This window comes from Montipora foliosa, chromosome 11 (genome assembly GCF_036669935.1).
Source record: "Montipora foliosa isolate CH-2021 chromosome 11, ASM3666993v2, whole genome shotgun sequence".
Classification (NCBI taxonomy): domain Eukaryota; kingdom Metazoa; phylum Cnidaria; class Anthozoa; order Scleractinia; family Acroporidae; genus Montipora; species Montipora foliosa.
Genome location: NC_090879.1, coordinates 13,612,107 through 13,614,606, shown reverse-complemented (window position 1 = coordinate 13,614,606; position 2,500 = coordinate 13,612,107). Strand labels below are relative to the sequence as shown.

Below are 2,500 nucleotides of genomic sequence, written 5' to 3'. Positions count from 1 at the left end.
GCTTGTGGTTTGGCTAGTTTCCCATCTCTCCGAAGCGTTTCACGTTTAAATGGCAGCATCCAATTACATGCAAAAGAATAAAAATTATTAGCAACATTAAATTCGTTTATTCAGAATCAGTCATTTCACACGGTTAAGAACATTCAACGTTCTTTCTCATGGAGTTTAATGATATCTCGGATATGTTGTGGAAAAATAAAGTGAATAGCTAGTATATTTCGCTTCAAGGCAAAAGATATGTCATTCAGTCACTATTTTTTTTCCTACGGCAAATTTGCGGTCTCCCAGTGGCACAATTTTAACATTTTCTTCCAAATAAACGCTCTGAGCCCACCGCTATATTTTGAGAACTTTCCATGTCCAACTTTCAATGACTATAATGCAAAGATCAGAAACTACGAACCGCTTAGATCCGCTAAAACACATTCGAAAGAAAAAAGGGATTGCAAAGAACAAAACTCGATCTGTTTATGCAGACGTCTGGTTCCCTTTTGTTATGTTTATCATGATGCGTTTAACAACTGGTGGATTAAAAAAAAACTGCTGTCTGATTTAAAAATCAGCCGCTGTATGATACCCCGCGTGAGCCGGGTACTGGTATGAAATTCTCGATCAAAATGTACCGTTAACTGTAACCTTATTGAGCATGCACAAGGGAAGGGCTTGAGTTTTGAAACTGGGGCCGATGCGTTTCTAATAATTTATTTACAGTCGATGAAAATACTTTTATCTGACTTCTTGCGATTGACTGAAATCAATGCAATGAATGCAGTTTGACGAATAGAAAGACAGAGAGAGAAGACACTGACTGTCTGATAGACTGACTGACTCACTTTATTTCTGACTTTCTTCACAATTGTTACTTGGCTGTGCTGTACTGATAATTCCTGTAGTAGGTAGCAAGGATTGACAGCAGCAGTCCATGGCGCACTGCCAAATGATATGCAGAGGCAATAGGCTGTGCGGATGCGTGACTATCTACTGCGTATGGTAAGGTAAAGTGTGTGTTTGGGCGACTTGCAATTTAAAACTGACATTAACTTCCTCAGACATGGTTTTGATGCTACTATGGTTTGGAGAATTTTGAATGTATCTTTAAAAGCCACAATTTAAAGACCCCATGTTTCAGCACTTATGCCCAGTGTCTGTTATATCATGGTTGATCCAAAGTTATCGCAGGAATGCCGCTATGCCCATCAATTTATTAAAAGGGAAAGGGCGCGCTTAATAATAGTCATTAGCGTCTTCTTCTTTTGGTAAAATGCAAATAGGTGTCAGGTGAAAGCGGCCATCATTACTGATTAACCGAGGAGATGGGAAGACATTTTATATGCCAAGCTTTCTGAACTGTGATGATGGCGGCCTTTTACGTTACCCTATATTTGAACCCAGATTGCAATGTAAGCCCTAACTTTCATTATTTCCCTCATCCATTACCGACCAACTCGCAGCAAAGCTGTTTAACTTCCAATTCCCGACTGAGTACCACACTCATTTCTCAAGTCGAATAAATAAGAGAAATCACTGAATCACACAAACCTTGCCAAAAACATAATACATCCCTGAACTGCGACTAACGGTGACTGATGCTGTTCACGTGCTTCTAAAAATATTGTTTTTTGCTTTTCCCATTATTATTTTTCTTTCTCTGCCACGCCATTTTGAAGATGAGTAACTCTTTTGATAATGTTGCTGTTGTTATTCTATTCCAGAACTTTGCTGCTCAAATAGTTTACAAGAGACCAGATAATCCATTCCAATTTTTGATTGAAGAATTGGAAAAGTCTCAGGAAGAGAAAGCCAGTGATTGTGGCAGTGAAGAGTGCAGCTAATTATCTTCACCGTTGACCTGGCAATGTAACATCCCCACTGAGACCCGCCTTCTCCCGGGACGCCGAATTCGCATGACGAAAAATGCTGGTACCAAGAGCTTGAGCAGCTACATCTTCTAAATAACAGACAAAAACAATAAGCTCTTTCCACGCAGAAAACGGAAAATTTAATGTAATGAAGTTTCTCGGAAAAATATTGTCCGAAACATACAACTGTTGTCATTAAAGTAATATCGGTAAAGCTAAACTGGCCGCGGCTTGAGTAAGCTAACATGCATATGATGGCTCACACACACCACCAAAGACACCAGGGTCGAATGGTAAGCGTCTCACAAGCTGGTGCTTGACATTAACTAGACCCTCCGTGAGGGTACACTGGGTTGCCTGTGGTACGTGCAGTGTTCCAGGCACTTATTTTCAAGTTGGGGGGTCATTAAGACCATTTATTATATGGCTTGTGTTTGTAGCCGATATAACGGCGCTCTGATTGGCTAATTGTGACTAAATTGTAGGGCATTATTCTCCCGTAATGCCCACGGGCCGATTACGGGCTTGCAAAAACAAAGCAAAAGGTAATTAAAAAACCATATAATAAACTACTTACTAACCGAGCTAGGTCAAGCCGTACTGGGGAATATTGGCTCTGTCACGACCTCGGGCAGGAGCCC

The 2,500-nt window shown here is 40.5% G+C and overlaps 1 protein-coding gene across 1 annotated transcript in view; it reads left to right on the top strand.

The window, feature by feature from the left end:
- Window positions 1–2,079, top strand: part of LOC137975028 (uncharacterized) — a 2,605-nt gene extending 526 nt beyond the window's left edge. Inside the window, exon 2 of the mRNA XM_068822058.1 lies at window positions 1,713–2,079. Within this exon, the coding sequence (XP_068678159.1) occupies window positions 1,713–1,832 (120 nt within the window). The 3' untranslated portion in view covers window positions 1,833–2,079. The remainder of the gene's footprint in view (window positions 1–1,712) is intronic.
- The last annotated feature ends 421 nt before the right edge of the window (window positions 2,080–2,500 follow it).